The 21,947-nt window shown below is 47.4% G+C and overlaps 8 protein-coding genes across 8 annotated transcripts; 2 read left to right on the plus strand and 6 right to left on the minus strand.

The window, feature by feature from the left end:
* Nucleotides 1-17: 17 nt before the first annotated feature.
* On the minus strand, nucleotides 18-1,487 carry AGABI2DRAFT_192522 (hypothetical protein). Its single transcript, XM_006460886.1, has 5 exons — nucleotides 1,374-1,487; nucleotides 1,217-1,327; nucleotides 1,086-1,159; nucleotides 986-1,038; nucleotides 18-930 (listed from the first exon to the last, which is right to left on the minus strand). The coding sequence occupies exons 1-5, from the start codon at nucleotides 1,435-1,437 to the stop codon at nucleotides 891-893; spliced, it is 342 nt and encodes a 113-aa protein (XP_006460949.1). The 5' UTR covers nucleotides 1,438-1,487; the 3' UTR covers nucleotides 18-890.
* A 334-nt stretch (nucleotides 1,488-1,821) lies between these two features.
* Nucleotides 1,822-3,472, plus strand: AGABI2DRAFT_136031 (hypothetical protein). The gene is made up of 11 exons (XM_006460887.1): nucleotides 1,822-1,911; nucleotides 1,964-2,001; nucleotides 2,074-2,218; nucleotides 2,265-2,341; nucleotides 2,407-2,490; nucleotides 2,543-2,722; nucleotides 2,782-2,791; nucleotides 2,850-2,917; nucleotides 2,968-3,163; nucleotides 3,215-3,255; nucleotides 3,316-3,472. Exons 1-11 carry the CDS (start codon nucleotides 1,851-1,853, stop codon nucleotides 3,340-3,342), a joined length of 927 nt encoding a protein of 308 aa, XP_006460950.1. The 5' UTR covers nucleotides 1,822-1,850; the 3' UTR covers nucleotides 3,343-3,472.
* A 1,180-nt stretch (nucleotides 3,473-4,652) lies between these two features.
* AGABI2DRAFT_117871 (hypothetical protein) lies at nucleotides 4,653-6,093 on the minus strand (the record flags this gene model as incomplete). The annotated part of the gene is made up of 5 exons (XM_006460888.1): nucleotides 4,653-5,321; nucleotides 5,368-5,468; nucleotides 5,527-5,597; nucleotides 5,916-5,961; nucleotides 6,021-6,093. The coding sequence occupies 5 exons, from the start codon at nucleotides 6,091-6,093 to the stop codon at nucleotides 4,653-4,655; spliced, it is 960 nt and encodes a 319-aa protein (XP_006460951.1).
* A 929-nt stretch (nucleotides 6,094-7,022) lies between these two features.
* On the plus strand, nucleotides 7,023-11,145 carry AGABI2DRAFT_150780 (hypothetical protein; the record flags this gene model as incomplete). The annotated part of the gene is made up of 15 exons (XM_006460889.1): nucleotides 7,023-7,101; nucleotides 7,153-7,364; nucleotides 7,414-7,573; nucleotides 7,632-7,780; nucleotides 7,880-7,957; nucleotides 8,056-8,137; nucleotides 8,196-8,316; nucleotides 8,383-8,647; nucleotides 8,709-8,876; nucleotides 8,938-9,434; nucleotides 9,488-9,770; nucleotides 9,949-10,184; nucleotides 10,250-10,445; nucleotides 10,528-10,978; nucleotides 11,039-11,145. 15 exons carry the CDS (start codon nucleotides 7,023-7,025, stop codon nucleotides 11,143-11,145), a joined length of 3,084 nt encoding a protein of 1,027 aa, XP_006460952.1.
* A 1,410-nt stretch (nucleotides 11,146-12,555) lies between these two features.
* AGABI2DRAFT_68901 (hypothetical protein) lies at nucleotides 12,556-13,754 on the minus strand (the record flags this gene model as incomplete). The annotated part of the gene is made up of 7 exons (XM_006460890.1): nucleotides 12,556-12,693; nucleotides 12,752-12,917; nucleotides 12,970-13,048; nucleotides 13,104-13,192; nucleotides 13,251-13,395; nucleotides 13,450-13,630; nucleotides 13,659-13,754. Coding segments are annotated over 7 exons (894 nt in total), but the record flags the coding sequence as incomplete, so codon positions are not given.
* A 362-nt stretch (nucleotides 13,755-14,116) lies between these two features.
* AGABI2DRAFT_192530 (hypothetical protein) lies at nucleotides 14,117-15,640 on the minus strand. Its single transcript, XM_006460891.1, has 2 exons — nucleotides 14,631-15,640; nucleotides 14,117-14,581 (listed from the first exon to the last, which is right to left on the minus strand). Exons 1-2 carry the CDS (start codon nucleotides 15,507-15,509, stop codon nucleotides 14,177-14,179), a joined length of 1,284 nt encoding a protein of 427 aa, XP_006460954.1. The 5' UTR covers nucleotides 15,510-15,640; the 3' UTR covers nucleotides 14,117-14,176.
* A 6-nt stretch (nucleotides 15,641-15,646) lies between these two features.
* On the minus strand, nucleotides 15,647-16,809 carry AGABI2DRAFT_192533 (hypothetical protein). Its single transcript, XM_006460892.1, has 4 exons — nucleotides 16,556-16,809; nucleotides 16,447-16,476; nucleotides 16,222-16,378; nucleotides 15,647-16,173 (listed from the first exon to the last, which is right to left on the minus strand). The coding sequence occupies exons 1-4, from the start codon at nucleotides 16,688-16,690 to the stop codon at nucleotides 15,989-15,991; spliced, it is 507 nt and encodes a 168-aa protein (XP_006460955.1). The 5' UTR covers nucleotides 16,691-16,809; the 3' UTR covers nucleotides 15,647-15,988.
* A 442-nt stretch (nucleotides 16,810-17,251) lies between these two features.
* Nucleotides 17,252-21,467, minus strand: AGABI2DRAFT_117876 (hypothetical protein; the record flags this gene model as incomplete). Its single annotated transcript, XM_006460893.1, has 18 exons — nucleotides 17,252-18,068; nucleotides 18,117-18,136; nucleotides 18,192-18,285; nucleotides 18,338-18,458; nucleotides 18,509-18,597; nucleotides 18,645-18,734; nucleotides 18,785-18,977; nucleotides 19,028-19,187; nucleotides 19,238-19,383; nucleotides 19,435-19,567; nucleotides 19,618-19,703; nucleotides 19,736-19,853; nucleotides 19,909-20,030; nucleotides 20,083-20,119; nucleotides 20,170-20,349; nucleotides 20,399-20,515; nucleotides 20,571-20,932; nucleotides 20,999-21,467. 18 exons carry the CDS (start codon nucleotides 21,465-21,467, stop codon nucleotides 17,252-17,254), a joined length of 3,354 nt encoding a protein of 1,117 aa, XP_006460956.1.
* Between the last annotated feature and the right edge of the window lie 480 nt (nucleotides 21,468-21,947).

Consider the following 21,947-nt stretch of genomic DNA (forward strand, 5'->3'; position numbering starts at 1 on the left):
ATCGCCGTCGCGCTCAGCGCTCACGATGGACACGATGGACTTTGACCTGCCTGCATTATTCGAGCCAGTCCTCTCCTACCTCGCGGACACTCTCCCGCATCCATTATTCTCCCTTCTTCTCAACATTCTGTCTTATGCCCTCACTCTTCTATACGCCCTCCTCAACCTTCTGGCACCCCTTCTCTCTACGAGTCCCTCGGAATGGGACCTGCCGACAGTCTTGCCGCCCATCCTCACTCTCCTCACTGCCTATCTCGCACTTATCAGTATCTATCGTACAACATCATGGATGATTCGTACTAGTTTCTGGTTCTTAAAGTGGGGAATCATTCTCGGTACTCTTGTCGCAGCTGCGAGTTGGTACATTGGAGCAACGCAGAGCCAGACCGGCGTTTCATCCTCCGGTCTTGTCTCGCACTTGGCTAGTTTTGCTTTGGATAGGTTAAATGGGCAGGACCGCAATGCTGTCGGCGGCGAAAGAATGAGTCGCAGGGGAGGCTCGCCCCCTCTGCAGAACACTGTCAAAAAGCCAAAACCTTGGGATAGTTTCGATCGTCATCGGGAATGGCAGTATAATGCAGATCAACAGGAGCCGAGTGAAAGCTCTGACGTTGATATCCTGATGGAGAATCTATATGGGGTCGCTGCTCAGATGTTAAGGGGCTCTTGGTGGTCAGACCTGAAGCGAGGTAGTCCATCAAGCTCAAGTTCGAGCCAACATGCCAAGCAGAACACTTTTGCACAAGATAAAAGAGCTGGAAAAGCATCCTCGAGGTGACTGGAATTTGTATAGGTTCGTTTAAATGGCTTTGCATTGTTTCTTGGGATTTAGTCGCCAGCATAGGAGCAATTGAACATATATTTAACGTAGTGGTATATAAAAATGGTTTTCATGGGGATTTGGCGGCATCGGGGTTATTGTACCGATAGCTTTGCAACACGAAATATGAGTGCACGAACGAAGTATTAATTAATTGTCACGTACTGTGCGATACGCCCCAACTGGGTAAGGCCCGATAGCCCAACACAAAAATTCACCTAACAGAAATTGAGTGGTAGTTTCGCGAGACGGACAAGGTACGTACGGCAGCCAGGCTATAGTTGACTGGAATGATGACGAGAGAATATCTCACCCAGATAAAGCCTGTGGTAGCCAGCGCTGAAAGGACCAGAATCCTAAGCCTATGACGAGATAGAACTATTGAACAACACGCACCGACGTTTTGAGAAACGCTGAGCTTATCTGCCGGCCGTGACAAGTCCTTGAGCCCAGCAGCAACCAAGCACCATTTCATCACAGGAGCCCAGAAAAACACGGTTTTAGGACCTGCCAAAGATGAGCAAAGCGAAAAAGTAGCTTGGGGTAGGTGTACCGGCCGGGTGGTTCATAAAAGATTGGAGCTTTGAAGCTCCTGCGGAAGCAGCTGGTCCAGACATGGAATTGGTTTGGGATGGAGGGGAAGTTAAAGATGGAGGTTAGCTCACGCGGAGTCACAGAATGAGTCACGCGTCAAGCGCTTTTTTTTTAGAAGAAAGCAAAAATCTGCATTCTATACCACTACAAGCAAACCAATACTAAAAATGCGACACTGGGCTACGGTACCAGTAAGAAATACAAATCCTTTATCAGAGGCAAGGTGTGTAAGAAATTAACTTTAGCAACGTGTCGATTGCATACACCCCCAAGCCAATTTCGTCCATTCATATCGAACCCAATCTTTATCGATCTACCAAACTCGTTCAAGTACAGTTGTCGTGATAATCCTTTATCGATACCCCTCCAAGGCTATATAAGACCCCTTTGGGCTCGTGTTCGATGTTAGCTCCCCATCCATCTCCACTTCAGAACAATGACTAGATCTTGGGAACCTGGAACCCAGTACAACCTGGGTGACGTTGTTGAATACAACGGTGCGGCGCCTCTCAACTCCTATTGAATCCAAGGTGCTCATCCCTCACTCAGGCGACGAATACAAGATCATACAGGCCCATTCTTCTCAGGTGTGAAACGCGCTGGTTCGCAGGCTCACCAGCAAAACTCAAGTGTTTCTTTTTTCTTCTTCCTCACCTTAGTCTGATTGGGCGCCTGATCGCACGCCAGCCTTGTGGGGTAAACTTCCGCACCGTCATCATCAGCAAGGACAATATCAACAGCAGCAAGAATGCCAACCCCAACAACCCCAGAAAACATGTTATGATTATGGAAAGCAGGAGCAAGGTGACATCTGAGCCGTTTGAAAAATATCGTCTAACAACACACATAGCCCCGCAGCACTCCGACAGCAAAGAGAAAAAGAACTGGTTTGGCAACATCACGGAAAGTCAAAAGCAAGCTCTTGAGGTGAATTCGAAACCCCGATATCTGATAACCATGGTGTCTAATGCGGTTCCCTACGATTTGAATAGGTCGGTGGGGGCGTAGCCCTCGGAGCAGGGCTCCTTGGCGGAGCCTTTGCCGCCTGGAAGCATCATCAACACAAAGAAGAGGCTGTACGTACATAATCGTTACGAGGGGGCTCTGCGACATACTAATGAGCTTTAGCATGATAGTTTTGAAGCGTGGGCCAACGCCGCTAGAAGTCGAGCCGAGGAATTTCGTGCCAAGGGACCTCAGGGACCCGCAACTTGGGTCTATAACGAAGGAAAGCACATTCCCGAGCAAGCAATTCTGGTCGGGACGGAACACAACTGGAACCTTTACATTTGCCGGGCCTATTGCGATGTAAGTCTTCCACTGTGTGTTGGCCTAAATACTAAATTGAATACTTCATGAACATGAAGGGTGGTGTCCGTGAGTCGTACATGCATGTTACTGTAAGACAATGTCGGTTTACCTTTCTTCCTTCCAGAGATTGGGAAGGCTTCAGATGTCTTCAAAAAAGGCGCAGTCATCGGGTACAAGGAGGATGAACATCACGTATGGTTTTTCCTGCCAGTAGAGCTGATTGCGCTCATGATGTTTCCCAGCTCGATAAATACGAAATTCTCCTTGGTGATATGCGAGGCTTGAAATGGGTCCAGACTGGGAATTCTTTGGATCTTGCCTCTCTCGGTGCCACACCTGTGGAAGGTGGATATGAAAATGATCACACTCGCCTTTATATTGCTAGAGCCTTTCACAAGGGTGCTAAACACCCTGGCAAGGTTAGTGAGAGGCTGGATGGTAAGTTTATTGATGGAGCACACTCGATCTACACTCAGTTTTTCAATTTAGGGGCCTATATTCCATATGATGGCAAAGAGAAGTGTGTCAAAGTACGTGTCACCACTCGTAGTGATTATCTGCCATCGTTGGACGCTAAGCTTGCTTGACAGGAATATGAAGTGCTCTGTTACTTGTAAACGCTAGCTATTACGGTCACCTGGTACCGATCGCACAAGAAATTGATATATCTTTTGATTGATCACTTTTTTGGGCACAACGTATGATCAAGTTTATCAGATTTCGTTATCTTTTACCACAGCTTTGGTTTCATCTTCATCACTCAACTGCGGCAACCATGCACTGGGAAGGAAACCATTCGCAAGCATATCCTCTTCTGACAATCTTTGACAGCTCATCTTTCGAACCACTTTGCTAGTCGCTCGTATATTCTGATGAGTCTCTTAAACATGCGATGCACCGCATACGCTCCGAGCGCGAAAGCAAACATCTGGTGGCCGAGAAGGACCCCGAAGCACAGGTCTCAATGAGTCCCTTTTTCTTTCCGAATCCGCCGATCAGCCCGGTGATTCTGCGGATGTCTCGTTAGATTTGAGGGGTAGAAAAATTGCATACCCAAAGGGGGAAAGTAAGGCCAGTACAATGTCAACGACAATCGTGGTGCCATTGGTCATACGACTGACTTCGGTGAGAGTTATTTTGGTGGTAGATTCTCGAACACCCGAATAGTTTCGTAAGCCTGAGTATAAGTGATACTTGTTCTCATTAGGTGCGGACGCCACCAATGATACCGATCGAGGCAGAATTCTAAGTATCTATCTCATCGATGGTCGGGAATCGTGTAAGAATTCAAGCAATTAGCCAGACGTACGATAACGCCCGGCAGCTCCGACCGAAATGCAACGGCTATAAAAGTCCGAGTTTAATATATTTCTCCTCTTGGCATGCTAGTGCTTGGATGCTTGGACTAGATTCATGAAAAGTCGTTAGAATGGGCTAGAAGAATTGCGACTCTCGGAAGGTTGAGCGAAAAGTGTCAAAAAAAAGTGGAAAGACGAGGACCAGCTATTTATCGCTAGGAGAACCCGCACTGAAGTTCAGCGGAGCAATTAAGAGTTAGATGTATTGCTATGGACTACGAGACACTGAGTGTCCTAACATTATCTCTATTACATCCGAGATGCTGTGTACCGTTAGAAGCAGTAACTTCGGGCCTGCCGTCGTAGTGAAATTGGCGCATGCAGACGTGGCGAAAACAAAGAACGAGACATAGTATAGAAATCAACAATTCAGGTATTCGATTCGCAATTTGAAAAGATATCGTGCTCTGCACTTCGAAGAGACGTCATGTATAAAGTTAACACAGAGTACCTTTCACAATCAGGTTGCCAATCAGAACTGATACTCGGCTCACTATCCCACGAGACAGTTCAGCGAGTACGACAAACGAACAAAGACAGTAGAGACTCATTGGCTTTGATCCAGTCGTCTATCTGCCGTGGGAATGGTGACGACGACGATGATGATGACGGTGACGATGCTTCCTTGGCTGATAAATGACAGTGGCTTGTTCAGGCTGAATAGTAGGATAGCCGTATGAAGAAGTGGTATAGCTAGCTTGTGCAGGCGGGACCATGTATGCTGGTTGAGAAGAGGCACTCCTCCGCCCAGATGCAGGGATTGTGGTCCCACTTGCATAGCCTGAGTATGATGGTGCTTGGTACACCTGAGGCAACAGGGTATTCGATGGAGCTGTCCTTGGATATGAGGTAGCCATAGCTCCCGATCCTGTATATGGTGACGTAGTGTATGATACAGGCGTTGAAGGGTATTGTGTGACCGGGCTACTGCCGGGGTAGGGCGTTGGAGGATAACGAGAGCCCGAGAAGGGAGTATCAGAATAGGATGCATTTAAAGGAATTCTGTTAGTGTTGTATCCTGACATTCTGTCGGCATTGTAACCTGACCCCACACCTGGTATCACAGTAGCGGCATCAGCAAAGGTAGGATGAGGAGTGAAAGATCGAGAACGGCCTCTGACAGCGCGGGAGCGCGGCCGTTGAATCATTTCAACGTCTTCATATGCGGGAGTGTTTGTGTAGGGATCTGTTGCGTTATGGGAATAAGCAACGTCTTCAGCATCAAACGCTCGCAAAGCCTGGGACAGTTTGAGTTCGGTAGAAGGGGATCACTATTGGACATACCCGAGCGAAAATCCGACAGACAGTCCGGGCTGCGGCTTCAAATGTGGTAGTACATGTGCTGATGTCGATGTCCCGACCGAATTGACGATTCAGTCTGGACGCTGTAATAATCGATATCGATTAGTACGTGGAAGAAGGACAAGAGTTTAGTGTACCTACCCTCGGCGATAGCGAGGCCGATAAGGTTTTCACGTTCCAACTCAATATCCGATTCGCCGTGTAGGGGACGACTCCGGATTGATGAGTGAAGGAAGCATGGTATGCAGCGGCATGTCCAAGTTCAAGAGAAGTCAACCCGTCGCGCCTCCCCTTCATATAGTGAGTTTACTGAATAGTGTTTCGATGGGAATATGGCCGCTTGGCTTACTGATGAATATACTTGACGGTAGAGTTGCCTCGCTTCACTGAGGCTTACACCAAGGGGCCCACCTATGCTATGATGTTCGGCCACATAGGGACGTGAAGGCCTGTCGTCATGGAATTTGTTGAGCACTCATTCTTGTTTTGTATACGATATTGGGATGTGGGTCATGAGTCGTGACACTCACAAATCGATGTCTATGGGAGGAGGTCGATAAGAATTCAAGCCCGGCTCTGTTATATAGCGTTATGAGTGACCGAAGTAATGGCGATAGTACTGGCCTCTTGCTCACGAATTGCCGGCCCGGGGACATTCGAGTATGCATCCATAGACGATACCGCTCGCTGGGGGTAGTATGCAGTCATGATTCTTAAGAGACTGGTATGATCGTGATCTAGTTATATGCATTTCTGGCCAAAGGAGATACTGAGGTTAACACGAGGCTTGTAGCTGGAGATAGAATACATCATTGGGTGAATTTGGCTCCATCTTTTCCGCTCCATGGTTTAGTGCGGCTGTGTTGTCATATACTTACCACGACTGCCATTTTGGGAAGCTGTCTGCTTGCCGATTTCTGTCATGACTGGTTCGCTTTCTTTTTGCGTCGTTCCTATTCGCATCTCATGTATCTTTCCATGTAGACTATGCCGTCTTTACAAATACAGACTTTGACCCAAATGACTACGCCAATGCAATTCTTGCTGGCGAGCCGTATCCCTTGCAGCCTGGTGCAAAGGCAGCCCCAAAGTCCGCGTTCAGTTTAGCAAAAGCAACCGCCCAGGACTCTATTGCGAAAGAAGATATATCAGTTGCAATTTCAAAGTTGACATTCGGAATAGATGATGTTTCGAAGCAGATTAAACATCTTGTAGATCCCTCCCACTTACTGGCGCTATCTGCTTCTTTTCTGACAAACGATAGGTGACTTCGCACCATGAAGAACTTTTACAACAAGCCACTAATGCAAACAGTATGAGTAGTTCACTCTCACTTATGCGTCAAGGACTCAAGGATCTGGATAGCTCCGCTGAAAAGTGAGCATTTCTACTGAAAGATTCCATTGCTCAATGCATCTCAGAGTCTCGTTAGGTTGCGAGTAAAGGTACACGTACCTTACGACTCTCTTCAAAGCCATGTCATGCGACTGCATAAGCTTCACCAAGCTTCTGATGTCCTCCGGCGCACCTCACGCTTCGTCATCTTGGCCAGGCGACTTCAAGCACAGATGAGTGAGATCAAAGACAAGGCAGCCGAAGACGACAGAAGTGGCTCTGGAGAGGAAGAGCCCTCTAAGATGGTCGAGCAAACTGTGGAAGTCGGGGACCAGAAGGAGAGAATGATTGCAAAAGCAGCCTTGACCATTGCTGAGCTCGGTAGGTCTCTCTGTAGAAATGCATGACTTTTGTTAATTATTTTTGATGAAGTATCTCTCTTGGAAGGAACCCTGGATGAGGATTTTCCAGCACAGACCATTCGGGACGAAGACGATAGCAGCCGGGCCGATGAGGACGACGTACAAGATATCTCATTGCGATCGATAAGCGCCGTTGCGGCGTATGAATCTTTTATTCAAGATGCTCGCACGAGGGTGACAGTAGAAATGGAGAGAATGGTTCTCAGCGGTTTGAAATCGTTGGTGAGAGGGTTCGAACCCTATTCCACAATCTCTCATGCAAAGTTTTTAGAACCAGACTCTCCTTGCGTCATCACTGCAAACAGCCTATAACCTCCGAGTGTTGCCTTCGCTTATCCAAGGTCTACTCTCTGATCTATCACATGCAGTGGAAGAACGCATACAGAGCGCGTTTGATCTTTCAAAAATATCCAAGGATGTTCTAGCCAACGGTTCGTATACACTCGACTACTGGCTTCCCTATTCCAATCGAAAGATGTCAACTTTTAGATCCAAGTCTTTCCAGTCAACAGTCTCCGGCAGCATACCGCTCTCGCGTAAGAACAGAACCGACCTCTACAACTGTCCCTCAGTATGCTGCTGCACTCTGGACTCGCCTCGAGTCAATGTTTGAGGCTATGACCGATTGTTGTATCAGGGTAAGGTGTCTTGACGAAAACTTTCCAGTCGCCCGACGCAGGCCTGGACAGGCTTGTTTATGGATTGTTCGTCACAGCTTGAATTAATTTCGTTGTTAGGTTTACACACTTGAAAAAGTGCTTAGGATGAAGAAAGATACAATCACGCAAGTAGTCTTCTTAGACGAGGCCATGAAGGTGAGGTTGTCAGCACTATTTATTTTCTAGCGTCCGTTACGCCACATTCATGCGCAAAAGTCAAAGTGATAGGATTGCTCACAAGAATTTTTTATCAGTCGCTCGAGAATAAACCCAGTGCAATTTTCTGGATATCCCTAGCTCGATTTTTGGAGAAGCATGTCCGAGACAGCTTTAAAGGTATCTTATCAGTTTCAATTGCAATCTTTTCGATCAACATGGGTTCTCTCTCTCTCAGCGTCTACGTTTCTTCAAAACTCCCTTAGCAACGGATATCCCAGATTGCTGAGGCTGTTTCACGAATTCTTTGCCAAGATAGCTGTTCACGCAGACACCATGTACACCAGTATGGTTCAAAGGCGAGTCAATTTTGTGGTGCAGACTTGTACTGTATTCGCTGCTGATGCATATTTCCTGCTCTATAGTCCGGAAACTGTCCTAGTGTTACGGTCTATCTCGAATATAGAATCCCTCTACCTGTCAAAATCCACTAACAAACTAAATGAAGTAATAGGCCAAGTATTTTCTAGAGGCGCACGAGCGCCTCCCGGGTCCATAGAAGGAGTGAATGTTGCACGTGCTATGGCAAATGAGCTTGATGCGGCTCGGTTCGATCCACTCCTCGTCAAGGCAGTCGCTAAGATTACATCGTCCGCCTTAGATATCATGCTTTCGAGAGCCGAGAATTTGGTATGTACTCTACCTGTCACTCGTTTCCTTATCAAGGCACTAACAGTCTTGGGTTACGTAGGTATTGATAGACCGGTCGGCATTTTCTTTCATTGGGGCAACAGCTTCTCAACAGCAATTCAATAACGCTCAAGTTGCAAGTTTCTTATATCACTGCTGGATGGGGCTGTCAAAACTGGAAGGGGAATATTCAAAATACGTTTATGACATACTTCGATCATATATCCAGGTCGGAATTCACCCGGAACACAGGCGGCTAATTGACTCACATCTATCCCCTTGCCATATAGAATATCTATCACTTGTATGAGCGGCTGACAGACCCATTGTTATCAGCCATCCGTCGGGATCTGGGGGCGATCATAGCCAGTTTACATCGGATTGATTTTGGCAAGTCTGTGGATCCACTTGCCGGCATGGGTCGGTCAAGTTTATACACCAAGGAATTGACCGAAAAATTGGGTTTCTTCAAGTCTGAGGTCCTCAGTCAATATGATATCGGAGATGTCAGTAAATCATGGTGCGTTATTACTTTACTGCTTCGTCGACTAAGTAGTGAAAACTTTATGTCAAGGTCTGCCTCTATCGTAAATTACGTGATAAAGACGTTCCTCTTGCACGCGTCAATAGTTAAGCCACTTGGGGAAAGGGGTAAACTTCAGCTGACAAGTGATATGACGGAGGTGGAATTTGCTTTGAATACCTTCATGGTTGACTCTCCACAAAGTCACAAAGCCGGCGGGCTAGAGACAGTGGGGAGTGAGTACAAAGCGCTTCGCGCGATGCGGTATGTCTCTTCAGAAAATGGTCAAAACCGATTTGATGTCTGATTACACATAGGCCTCTGTTATTCCTCGAGAATGACCAGTTAACATCACCCAAATATACAGCTGGATTACCCACGCTGATTGTGTTACATCACATTATTGTGCGATCTCCCATACCACTTCCTCACAGTTTACATGGATGGCAGGAGGCCGAATATGTCCGATGGATTGATGAACATTCGGAGATGGAAGCTTTCACTTTGGTGGACACTGGACTATCGCATTGGGAAAAAGCTTCTACTGCAGAAGAAAAAAACACCGCTGAAGCTTCGGAATATGTTCGGCTTGCTCGAATGGTCTTACAGCAGGCATACAGAACTTGAGGAGGAAGTTGACGGAAGGTGTTCGACGGTGTTTACATAAGCAATACATCTATGAGGTGGTAAGGGAAATAAAATAAGACTTGACTTGTTAGCTTTGTCTGTCCACCCCATGGCCAGCGCCTTGACTGGTAGTGTCCGTAGAGCATTGCAGAATGTTTCGACACGGTCCTTTTCAACTGTTCGCACTTTGCAAAATGACGCTATCAAACCACCTCAGCCCCCGAAACCCATAGATGACTCAACGTCAGCACTCGATTATAAACGTTCGCATCGAGTACGCCCGCCTCCTTTACCGGCAATGGACCTTCCCAGGAAGCGTAGTGCCGAAGAAGCCGTCACCAATATCCTCTACAACACTCCACCTCCTAGCCTTCAGCCATTTAAAAAGTAAACTAAGTCTACGTTTAATTTTACAACGACATAATAAAAAATTCTCTTCCCATTTTTTTCAGACACATCCTCAATTGCTTGGTACAAAACGAACCAGGAGTTCTCTCTCGGGTGTCTGGTATTCTGGCTGGAAGAGGGTTCAACATCGATTCGCTCGTCGTTTGCCGGACTGAGATACGCGACCTCAGTCGTATGTGTATTGTTCTGAGCGGTCAGGACGGAGTCGTTGAACAAGCCAGAAGACAGCTGGAGGACCTTGTAGGTGTCAAGATTTCATTTTTCTTATTGAAGCGATGTTGATCGTTTTTCGTTTTTCCCCCCTATTGTTTCTATTTATAAGGTGCCTGTTTGGGCAGTCCTCGACTATACGGAGACAAACGTGATTCAACGTGAACTTCTTCTGGTCAAAGTGTCCATCCTTGGATCGGAATATCTCGACGAACAGCTCGAAGGCGGTCCTTCCCATGATCCACGCAGAGCCGATTCTTCCAAACTCGAACGCGAAGCCGCCCTCGCCGAAAACTTTGAGCGCGGTGCTAGTCAACAACAGCAGCAGCAGCAAAATACTGTCCTTCACCACGAAATTGCACCAACAATTACAGCTTCCGAAGCTCTCCGCCTCAAACATCAACATCTTCACTCCTTATCTATCCTGTCCAAAGAATTTGGAGCCAAAATTTTGGATATCGCTGAGAATAGTGTGATTGTGGAGTTGACGGCCAAAACTCCGAGGGTGGAGGCTTTCCTGAGCTTGTTAAAACCGTTTGGCATTCTAGAATCTGCCCGCACCGGTAAGTTTGATTCATAAATCGCAGACATAAAGGATGTTCAAGGTGATTTTTCTTTCTTAGGTCTGATGGCGATGCCGAGAACTCCTATCGTCAGGTCAGACGGGGACGAAGAGGTGCTTGCTGACCAGGGAGGAGTCGTGGACGCTAGTCTTCTTCCACCCGGCTAACTTCGTATCACCGTTGATCTACTGGAATCGAAGAATACAGATATGTTATGTTACGCTAAAGAGAAATTGTTGCATTTCGATCTAATACCGAACATGAAGAATAGCTACAAGACGAAGGATGCTTTTAAATTATAACTACATAAGATTCAGCGACAAAAGTGCCATTAAACCCCAAAAACATGATATAAAGATAAGAACACTAAATACCAATATACACAAGAAACAACGAGGATGTTAAGTTGGGTTTCCGGATCAGAGAAAATCATTCGGAAACAATTAATCGTTTATAACTGTAGGGCTTGGATTAAAAGTAAATGTTATGCGTGCAAAAAGTCAAGTCCGTGGTCGAGAAGTTTTGCGCCCATGCAATAACAGAGCCTCTTGAAGACTGTCGAGCCAGCGTTGGACAAGATCGGAGGTAGGTGCAGCAAAGTTGTACACTTTAGTTGACTGGACCGTTGTTGAGAAACGGAGGTATGAGTGACCATGCAAGTGCTCACCGTTAGCACGACGAACTCTCGGTCCCCTTTTCTTTGCACCGAATGGATAATTCCTCTAGACTGTTTCTCTTTATCCTTATCCTTGATTTTCTCCGAAGCTTTAAGCGACAGTTCAAACTTGAGAGATAATTCCTGTGGCTTTTGCCGTTGCTTGACACACAGTAGACGGTTGCTCGTGAGGACCAGATGACGTGTCTTGGCTCTGCTATGTGAGACAAGGGGAATAAGTTTACTCGCTCGACGTTTCATTGAACGCTCCTCTACGAGCGAACAGAAGACCACAGATTCTTCGGCGGGTAATTTCAAGTGTTTGGCGCTGAAGACAAGATATAAGAGGAGAAGGGAGCGACAAGAAGAATTCTCGAGCTCACAATTCGATGGCCTCGAGGGGTGCATGCCCTTGTTTGGGCGACAACGCGGGATTTCTCCCTCGTTCATTCTCAGGAGGACTTGAGGTTTGCGATGTCACCTGAGTGGACGTTTGGATAGGTAATGACCCTGACGCAGAAGTATGGATAGGTGGTGTGACGGTAGTAGCAATTATGTTGCGACTGCCTTCAGAAGAAGTTGTCGCGGTAGCAGACGAGTCTTCGACTGTGAGCGGGGTTTTCTTTCCCGTTTGCTCCTCCAACAACTGGCGTTTAATTTCTTCAACGCCTTCAATGGTAGAGCTTGTTCCCCGCCGGCCCTCAATGCCTGAAGGTACGTCGATAGGGCTAATGAGCTCATTCTCCTTCGCAGTAGTAACCTGCGGAATATAACCGTTGGCTTCAATCACGTATGTATGGTCTTCAGCATCGGATGCCCAAGCCATTTCGTCTTCCGCCATTATATCATCCCAAGCAGCTTCAACATCTTCCCAGATATGGTCGTTATCTGGAGGAAGAGGATCCTCCTTCTTGAATAAGCCAGCCTCAAGTGGAGGTGGGGGGCACACCCAAATCTTTTCCCAATTGATAGACGTGAAAAAATGGTGATCCTTCAACGCCTGTATATCATTTTCACTCCCCGGACTTCCAACCCCAAGGCGTTCTGCCGGTTCGCGTACCTGATGGATGGAGGTAAACATGGAGGGGAAAGTTGTGGTAGGAAAGGAGACCACGCACAAGGAGCTTCTGAATGAGATCTTTCGCCTCGTCATCAAAACCCTCAGGAAAACTATACTCGAGCTTCTTTATTTTTTGCCAGGTCAAAAAATCAGAAAGCCCTTGAAAAGCAAAGCGGCCTGCAATAAATTGATATATGATGCATCCCAAGGCCCAGAAATCTGAACTAGCATCCTTTTTTAAGATCAGTGTATCGTAGACTGAAGAGCCAAATCTACCTTTTGCTTGTTTCCTTGGCTTCCAGGAGCTCCGGGGCGATGTATTGGGCTGTTCCTACCCACGTTTGGGCTCTGTCGACTGCCAATTCGAATTGAGAGCTGCGCAATGGGAATAGGTGAATACGTAAGCTGACCTCCTGTTTCCAAAATCTTGCCTGTGCCAAAATCACAGATCTTCATGCGGTTGTTTTCATCGAGCAATAAGTTTTCGGGCTTGAGATCCCTGATTAAGTGTTGAGAATGATCATGGAAGAACGGTGAAGGGAAGAGAGAGAGAGTACCGATGGATAACTCCTTTAGAGTGCATATATTCAATGGTATCCACGAGCTGGGCAGCGTAGTAACGAGTACATGGGAGAGAGAGGGAGCCTAGCTTGGTGAGAAGGGACTTCATCTCACCATTTCTGGCCAGGTCGAGCACAAAATCTAAACAGGTTAGAGGCGGCTGCGTAGAGAGAAAGCAGGAATTGGTGCACGCACAGAGTCTGCACTCATCCTGAAAAGTCGAGTGCAAGCGGACGATACCCGGATGGCCACCGCCGAGGGCAGCAAGGGCATTACGTTCCGCAATGGCTACATACATCTTGTTATTCCGAATGAGATGAGATTTTTCGAGAATTTTGAGAGCATATAGTTGGCCAGTCATGATATGAGTAACCTTCTGGACCTGCGAGAGGAGCATATGAGACGCGTTTCTTGTCGCACTGGGGGAAGGGGTGACTTGCCGTGGAATATGAGCCTTCCCCAAGGGTTGCACCAAACTTGAAGTCGTCGGTAGAGGTCATGGCGGTGCGTCCGCGGGACTTGGAGCGGGCACGGAGATAAGGCTGTTTGGCAGCATCTGTGGAGGGGCCGAGGTCCGCAGCGAGGTAGGTGGGTATGCGGTGTGTGCGAGGCGGGGCGGCGGAGTGGGGAGAGATGGAGCGGGGGGCGGAGAAGTTGCGGGCGGGGCGGGGGCGGGGAGGGACGAGCGGAGGGGCGTCGTCGGAGTCGTCGGTGGAGACGGCAGACGCATTTCTGCTGAGATCGGCGAGGGACAGCGAAGTCATCCGTCAGCCCGCCAGCCTGCGCCATGCTCTTCCTCGCCCATATGTCCCACAGCTGACTCATCAATTGGTCTATTCAAAGCAACTACACAAAACATGGTACACGACAACAAATCCGACAGCAAAAAAAAACATGCACACAACATTAGATAAATCACTCTTCACCGCCCATCGAATGTCCCCGCAGGAGGTGCGTACCTCTCGTCCGTGGAATTCTCTCCCCCATCTCCAAACCTTTTAAAGTCAACGTAATCATTAAGATTATACTGAGGCACGCCATCGCTAGCCCCGCCAAAATTTCCCAAAAGACCATCTCCAGAAGTCAGCAACGGCATGCTTGATGGGTCACCGTGGAATAGCCCAGGAGGGAATAAACTCAGGTCAAGAGAATCACCTAGCGACACTTCAATCTCTCCTGTAGGGTGAGCCATCAACTCGTTCGGATTTATATCAACCAGCTGGAAGATCCCTGGGTCCGCCGTGGCATTCATAAATGCAGAAAGAGGATAATCATTAGCCTCCAGGTCGGGTAAATCGAATGAATCGAGATTGAAAGAGAGAGTCTCCTGCTAGTACATTAGAATCAACCACGTTTCTTTTGCGAAATCGACAGACCATGGGCGCAGTTCGGGCAGCCTCTCCTTCTTCCTTTTGATTCGAGCCAAACTGCCACGACGGAGGCGGCGTCAATTCCGGTGTCAATCTTCCATTATACATAGCCGTAGTCAATGGCCATTCATTCGCAAAATCAGCCATATTGAAAGGCGGAAAGAGTGCAGTAGCTGTAGAGTTCTCCAATGCTTCACGACAGCTCGAGTTGTGGTTGTTTCCCGAATAATTGACATCGATGGTGTCCGATAAGTGGTTGGGTATCACATCAAACGCTTCCGGTGAGGGACTAGAATCAACGGGAGATGCAGCTGCAGAGAGGGGAGGCGTGGGACCAGATGGCCCAAATCGCGCCTGCGGGGTGTAAATGGGCATACCAGGGTATATTAAAGGGTTAACGGAGGTTTGGTTTGGTGAAGGAAGGTTAATAGGCATATTGATCGACGCATGATATTGGGGAAGTGGAGATGTACGCTGAACGGACGGAGTTGCGGATGCTCTTTCAGATGTCGAGCCAGACTTGCGTTGGTCCCGACGTTTCGCTACTCTGACATTTTGCTCCTGCTCGCGTTGTGCCTTTTTCTCTTCCTTTTTCATCGGCTTAAACCGATATCCCGGATACTTTAAGGCATGCGCGGCCTTAGCTTCCTCTGCGCGTCGCTCATACTCTTGACGCGTCTCCTCCGACTCGTTAGCCCACATGTTTGAAATCATCTTCGAGACTTCGGCCTGGGCCCGTCGTGGTTGACCAGGCTCGAGGGGTGGCAGTTGATGGACCTTGTCAGAACGATATATGATCCATGCAGTTGGCGGCCGCGGTGCCTTCACGACTCGAGAGGTGATTCGACTCGCGTGCGAAGGCATGGTCCGAACGACGCCAGCCATGCTGTGGGAGGAGCGCCGTAATGGAAGGCTGGGGAGAAATGAGATGATTGGATTAGCAGAGTTGGGTGGGCTGTTACGGCATGTAACCTTATAGGTCCAGATTTAAGCACAACCACGTGTCCATAATCTCACTCCTCCGCGCACAGAAAATAATTTTCGGACCCTGGCAGAGGACAATGGAAAGTTTCACAGGCTGTCAAACTATTTTACGACAACAAGCAAGCATAATTGGTCTCGAGCAAACACTATAATACAACGAGGGTGAATACATGTTGATCAAGAAATGCAACCCAGCCGAAGCACTGAAAGATACAAGGAGCAGTACCGTTTTGTCCGAGAACCCTCGAGATATGAAAAAGAGAGAGAGAGGGAGGAAGTCAAAGAGAGAGAGAAAACAACAGATCAGGTAGTGGCAGTCTTTCCGATGGGTGGTTCAAAATACGCCCCATGACCCTTCCGTCATGTCCACTAGATTACTTTCAGTAACCACCACCCTGCTGGTAGCCACCACTTCCGTAGCCACCCTGCTGGTAACCACCGCCGCCGTAACCTCCTTGATTGTAGCCACCCCCTCCTCCGCTGTAGCCTCCTCCTCCGCTATAGCCTCCTCCTCCGTAGCCTCCTCCTCCTCCTCCGCTGTAGCCTCCACCGCCACCTCCGCCGGCTATTGGCAATGAGCCTCTGGACAGAGAAAGAACAAGGTATCACATACATGGACGAGCATTGGCCATGTTGACTTTAATCCGTCGACCATCGAGCTCTTGCTCGTTCAAGCCGTTGATGGCAGCGTCTGCCTCCCCAGAATTACTAAAAGTCACGAACCCGAAACCACGGGAACGGCCAGTATCACGATCACGCATGACAATGGACTAGACGCTTATCAGTTACTTCACATTGCAAGGGAGAGACTGCCGAAACACGGAAACAATATGCGCACATCAAGAACCTGGCCAAAATCGCTGAAAGCCTAAAAAGGAAAGATGGTTTTTTGATAAGACGGCTACTGGTTAGACAAAAAAGCGAGCCCGCTCAAGAGCGAGACTGACTTGGCGTAACGTCTCATCCGTTGTATTCCAACTCAAATTTCTATACACAGTGTTTTTAACAGACATTAGTTTGGCCTCCCTCTCAGGAGGAGCGCGAACGATAACCGGGCACAAACACGCAGACTGACCCAACATAAATTTTCGCCGACATGGAGCAAGTCTTTTACTGGAACTGGAACTTGAAACACGAATATCTTCAGAAACCCGAAACGAAACCACGAGAATGTGGATGAAGGAAGAGGTTCTGAAAGAAGCTTATGGGCACGAGTCTTGTCTTATATACAGATTTGGTGAAATTCACACTCCGCAAGTTACCTCAGCCATTCTCCCTTACTCGTATGGTTGTTTTGTCTTCCATAGAAGCTTCCGCCCCATAATAAACCAGGTCACTCTTATGTCCACCTGGGATTCCGAAGCATTCTTAACGTTTCCAGCAAGACACCGTGAGATGTCCGTCTCTTGTACCAAGCCGTTGCACATGACTCAAGGTTCGGCATTTATGAAAGTGAAAATGTTGAGGGTACAGTGTGGTGCTAACAACGTTATGGGCATACGACGGGGAAAAGGGAGGAGAAATATGGTATCAAAACGCTTGTCGCCAATATATTACTAGTAGGGTAAGAACGGTCATGTCGAAAGGCTCGTGAAGGTCATGAAACAGAATGAAGTAATACATCATCATATCGTTGAGATCGTTCACTTGCGGGTCTTGTCCTTTTTGTCTTTCTTCTTTTTGCCTTTATCATCTCCCTTAATGCTCCCAGTAGCACTATCAACATCTCGCTGGTTACTATCATCAACAGACACTCTCGGGGATGAGTCGCGTTTCATGAGACCAGGTATTGTTGGAATCATTGAACTAGGGATCATCGAAGAGCCCTGTCGTTTGGCACTAACAGAAATTCGTCGTGCTAATCGTTGGAAATTCTGAGATGAGATGCGTTTGCGTTTTGGCTCCGAATCGAGATCGGGGGTGCCTATACGAGAAGAATTGACATCGGCGCCAAAAGTCACAGCTGGAGCAACTCTAATGCTGCTACCTTGATCATCGCGCTCGGGCTCTGGAGAAGTGGGGAAAGCAAGGGGTGGAGACGACACATCTGGCTGAGGAGGCGCTTCCGCGACTGTGGTTCTGTCCTCGGAGACATCGTAAGGTTCAGCACTTGGGAAGGAAACACCCTCTGTCGTTTTAGCTTTATCATCCTTTTGCAATGCGGATTCCGAGGAAGGCAAGTCTACAACAGAAAGCGGCTTCGGAGAGGGAACAATATGGCTTCCCTGGCTGGGGATGATAAATGCGTCTTTGGAGATTTGCTCCTGAACAGGGCGTTCATCATCCTCGGAGTTTTCGAGCACAACACCTCTATCCACACTGCCAGCCGCCAGCGAGACAGCAGGATCCTCCGTAGCGGATACTTGGTCAGCCCACATTGATGCAAAGAGACCATCATATGCCAAGAGTTCCTTGAATGTGCCTTGCTCAACAACTTGACCTTCTTTCAACACCAAAATTCTGAGGACAATAATCAATATTAGTCAAGTGGAAAGCTTAAGAACCTACAAATCAGCAGAAATGATAGTCTGGTATAGATTAATGAGCAATCCTAATCCGAAAAGACAAATAACAATGCCTTACAGAGAGTCGATGAGCAATCGAAAGAGACGAGCGACCCTGAACGAGATTCTGTAGAGCCTTTTGAATATCCTTTTCGGTTGATGTATCTAACGCGCTGCATGAAAAGGTTAATACAAGCAGTCTGGATTCATTTACCAAGAACCAACCTGGTGGCCTCATCCAGAAGTAGAATGGGGGGGTTCTTCAACAAAGTTCTGGCTATAGCAACCCGCTGTTTCTCTCCTCCACTTAAACGAACTCCACGTTCACCAGTCTTAGTATTATATCCTACCAAAGTGTCAGGTCAAAAAAGTGGCACATTATATAGCAATACTGACCATCGGGGAAGGACATGATACGATCGTGCATCTGGGCGGACTTTGTGGCTTCTTCAATCTCCTCTGGTGTAGCGCCAATCTTCCCGTACCTAACCACAGGTGAAAAAACTATCAACAACACAATTCTATGACTCACCCAATGTTGTACCCAATTGTGGAATTGAACAAAATTGGATCTTGCGGGACAACACCGATCGCTTGCCGAAGACTCCTCTGCGTCACATCCCTATTCATAGGTGAGATACGATATCGAGCTTTCAGTGAATTCTTCCTCACCTGATATCCTGACCGTCAATTAAAATACGCCCTTCTCCTTCTCGCAGATCATAAAATCGATACAACAATCGCAATATTGTCGATTTCCCAGAGCCAGACTCTCCTACCAAAGCAACTGATGAACCTTTGGGCACTTTGAAGGACACGCCATTGAGGGCCGTTGTACGATAATCATAGGAAAAGCTGACATTATCTAGTCACTCGTTAGCCTGTAGGAATTCCAAATGTTGCAACATCGCCTACCGAATTCAATTTCGCCACTAGTTACAGCAAGATCTGGAGCATTTTCCTTGTCATTGACTTCCGATGGCTCATTTAGCAAGGCTAGTAGTCTTTCCGTATCGACGAGGGATTGATTGACAGAGCGATAGATGTAGCCAAGCTGATTGAGAGGGCCGTACAGCTAAAACAGAAGTTAGCGCAATCCTCCAGAATAAAATAAACGGATGGAACCTGAGTGAGGTAGGTAATGAAGCTGACAAATTTTCTTGAGCCGTCCTCTGGATGTTGCGTGATGCGATACGCCACCATAAATGAACCACCGAGTAGACCGAGTGTTATAATAAAGTTTTGTACGAGATTAAGCAGGTTGAGGTAGACTGGGACATAACCGTGAGATTAAATCTCTCTGGGCCAGGTTGCATACTTACTGATGACCTTGTACTCAAGAGCTTGGTATTCGCGGATTGCCTCTCTGTATCTTTCACCTTCGTGTTCTTCGCCGCTGAAGTACTTGACAGTCTCATAATTGAGTAAGCAATCGGTATGAATACCACGAGTGATCTAGTCGATATTCAGATGGCATGTGAATGATAGGGTATTGAAGTACAAACCACGTCACGGTCATTCATTTGTCGTCTGACGCGAGTGCGATATCGAGTCAAAGTGACACTGGCATAAACTGAAAAAATTTCGATGACTGCAACGAGATCAATGAACAATATGGCATACCGTAGGCAATCATTACGAGGAATATCACAGCTGCAATCTGCCAATCGAAAAGGATACAGAAGACAATCAGCGCGATAAAGATGTCGATGAAAGTCGGAATGATGTTGAAGAGGATTAGCTAGATACAATGTCAGCTATCTGAGTACCAAAACCAGATAATCTGGAAAACCTACTTCCAGAGTGTGATTGATAGCAGCGCCACGGTCTAATACTCGAAGAATTTCTCCAGTCTTACGACGGGTATGCCAAGCGAACGAGAGATTCAGGATATGATCAAACGAAAGTTGGGACATCTCTAAACTATGTGTCAGACTAATTCTGTCCTTGACAAAATTAAAGCAACATACCTCTGTCTGAATACTGCATGACAGGAGCCCACAGAGACTGCAAAAAAAAATTGAGCCAAGTTCAACACACAGGAAGACAAAACGTACATCACGAATAGCGGCCAACCCTCCGCTCCCTTGCAAAAAGCGCAGACAGACAAATCCAAGGAGAATAATCCAAGGAGATAACGATGAACGGCCCTCAAGGATATCCACCAGTAATCCAAGAATGAGTGGAACTGCAACATTCACGACACGTTCCACGAGCAGAATACACACACAAAAGCTCTGATAACAAACTCAATAGTGACCCAGGGACTTAGAAGAATTGCCTTACCGCCAATAGTTGAAGATATCTACTCTTGGATGGCCAAAGATAAGGTGTTAAGCGTTTCAAACGCCGCCATATCTCAGACCAATCAGGTTCTAGAGATATTTCAGCTTTCGATTCAGGCTGAACAAGACAGCTTCAGCACATTTTCACAACTCAAAAATGATGAAAGTCCAACCTTGTCTTGAACAGTTTGAACAGTCGATGGTGCTGGTGTGGTTGGTCGGGTTGCTGGAGCCGAAGCCTGCAAGTTTGAGCGAGGATCGCGGAATGTACCATATTTGCTGGCCTTTGGAGCAATCACAGAGGGGTCACCAGCGGAAAGCGTATTTCCAGCATCGGAAGGTAGGAGGAAGGTCGAATCGTTAGCAAGCGTGGCATCGCTATCTTGGGTTTCAACAGATGCATACACCACACGTGGAGAAGATAAGGATGCAAGCAACGGAATTAATAGCAAAACTCTGAATGCAGGGAATGCAAAGTGAAGCAAGTCTTTAACCGGCACATGGGGTGGGGTCTCTGGGATATGAGGTATGTTCTCTAGAAGGAACAAGGGCAGAAACTGTTAGCAGAAAAATTTGCTGAGATACAAGGAACTTCGATCACCATTACGCGTTTGTTGAATCCGTAAACCGAGCAGCACAACTAGCGCCAAGTCCAACAATAATGCTAGCGCAACCACTAACTTGATCCTACGTAACGTCCACACCGGCGCACCGTGGACATCCTTCCAAGCACCCAATGCTGCAAGTCCCGCAAAAGCAGCAACTCCAAGGAGGGAGTTGATTTCGATGCCGGTATGGTGAGGCCAGACTTTTTCATAGACAACATAAACCACAAAGGCAGCCCCATCGAGAAAGTATGAAATAGAGACGATAGACAGGAGAGAAAGAATAGCAGCTCTGCGAGGAATGATGTTAGCGACAACAACAGAAGTGATGGGGGATGAAGACCCGGGAGAGCTAGGGCGTAAAGACAATAGGGATAAGGATGTGAATAAAACGAAGGCCGGAGAAAGAATCCTCAAGACGAAGGTGGACAGCGCCATGGTCAAAGGGATGACGACGGGGAGCATGGTGGTCGTCACCGCCAAAATCGAATGTAAGGGCGAGCAAGATGGGAGAGAGAACCAGGGGAGTTGCGGCAAAAACAAACGGTGCTTTATTCAATGATCACGTGATACCGGAGCCATCGACGTCGTGCTGCTTGTACCAAGCCATCTTCGGTCACGACATCAAAACACGCGTTTTCCATGAGTCCGCAAGTCTCCTATGGTACGGAGAGTATCGCAAGTCTCCATGCGTATCTCCCAAGCACCATGCGCTCCGCGCGCCAAACATCTCAGGCTGGCTGTCCCTGGTGATTTCCCCGGATCAATAGTCCTTTAACCTATTTTGATATATCTCCTTGAATCGATTTTCGTCAAAGTCCCTTGGTCCCCGCAGCTTGGTTGGAAGACGACAAAAGGGCCACCAAGTTGACGGAACGGGGAGGACTTGTTTGTTCAGCAAATATGACGTATTACGATGGTTGGTGCCTGGTTGGTGCTTAAAAT

Source organism: Agaricus bisporus (genome assembly GCF_000300575.1).
Source record: "Agaricus bisporus var. bisporus H97 unplaced genomic scaffold AGABI2scaffold_5, whole genome shotgun sequence".
Classification (NCBI taxonomy): Eukaryota; Fungi; Basidiomycota; class Agaricomycetes; order Agaricales; family Agaricaceae; genus Agaricus; species Agaricus bisporus.